Here is a 1548-nt window from a genome sequence, read left to right on the forward strand (position 1 = left end):
GGGAAGAGCAGGAGGAGTGTCCCTAAGGACCAGGTCACTCACAGGACTGGAAGTGCTCCCTGCGCCAATCTACAAGAGAAGCACAGGTCATGTAAGAGATTTCAGACACCCATTTTCTAAAGTACAGACTTGGGAGTTGTGGGGACAACATACCTTCCATAAACACACACAGAGAGAGACAGAGACAGAGACAGAGAGATTCGAAGACAGAAAATCTCCATTTAGTAAGGGCAGGTCCTTGTGGCTCTCCTCTCCTCATGGGTTAACTCTTATGCAGGTCTCTGGGTAGTCACAGCTCTGACAGCTCGAGGAGACCACAACTACATTGTGCTGACTAACTTTTACGTGATCTCGACACAAGACAGGTAATCCGGGAGGAAAGAATCTAAATAGAGAAAATGCTTCCATAGGATTCACCTGTAGGCAAGTCTATGGGACATCTTCTTGATTGATGATTTATGTGCAAGGGCCCAGCCCATTGTGGGCAGTGTCATCCCTTGGGAGGTGGTCATAGAGAATATGAGAAAAGAAACTGAGGGCTGGAGAGATGGCTCAGAGGTTAAGAGTCCTGGCTGTTCTTCCAGAGGTCCTGAGTTTAATTCCCAGCAACCACATGGTGGCTCACAGCCATCTGTACTGAGATCTGGTGCCCTCCTCTGATGTGCGGGCATACATGCAGACAGAATTCATCTGGAAGGAAGCACTAGAGCAAACACACCCAAGAGGGGTAGACTGCAAGATATTATCAACCTCCGGGACGGAATCAATAAAACAGAAACAAAGAGAACAACACAAAGAATCAATGAAACAAAGAGTTGGTTCTTTGAGAAAATCAACAAATTAGACAAACCCTTACCCAAACTAACTAAAAGACGGAGAGAGAATATCCAAATTAACAAAATCAAAATGAAAGGGGGAACTTAACAACAGACACAGAGGAAATAGAATTACTGGACAATCTAAAAGAAATGGACAATTTTAAATAGGTACCACTTACCAAAGTAAAATTAAGATTAGATATACAATTTAAATAGACTTTTAACCCCTAAGGAAATAGGAGTAGCCATTAAGTCTTCCAATCAAAAAAAAAAAAAAAAAAAAAAAAGAATCCTAGAGCCAGATAGTTTTGAAGCAGAATTCTACCAGACTTTCAAAGAATAACCAATATCAATACTACTCAAATTATCCCACAAAATAGAAACAGAAGGAACATGCCAAATTCATTTTATGAGGCCACAATAGCCCTGGATACCCAACCCACAGAAAGATTCAACAAAGAGAATTTTAGCCAACTTCCCTCATGAACATTGATGTAACGATATTACATAAAATAGTCATAAATCAAATCCAAGAACATATTTTTAAAAGATCACCCATCATGATCAATAGTTTCATCCCAGAGATTCAGGAATGGTTCAACATACAAAAATCTATCAACGTAACCCACCATATAAACAGACTGAAAGGAAATAACCACATGGATCAACTCATTAGATGCTGAAAAAGCCTTTCACAAACTCCAACACCCCTTCATGATAAAAAAAAAAA

General features: G+C 40.1%; 1 protein-coding gene across 1 annotated transcript in view; it reads right to left on the bottom strand.

Moving 5' to 3' along the window:
• LOC101987902 (butyrophilin subfamily 3 member A2-like) overlaps positions 1–1548 on the bottom strand; it is a 20797-nt gene that overhangs the window by 1120 nt on the left and 18129 nt on the right. Inside the window, exon 5 of the mRNA XM_005360475.3 lies at positions 952–959. Coding sequence (XP_005360532.1) covers positions 952–959 — 8 coding nt within the window. The remainder of the gene's footprint in view (positions 1–951; positions 960–1548) is intronic.

This window comes from Microtus ochrogaster, linkage group LG2, assembly GCF_000317375.1.
Source record: "Microtus ochrogaster isolate Prairie Vole_2 linkage group LG2, MicOch1.0, whole genome shotgun sequence".
In the NCBI taxonomy this organism is placed as follows: Eukaryota; Metazoa; Chordata; class Mammalia; order Rodentia; family Cricetidae; genus Microtus; species Microtus ochrogaster.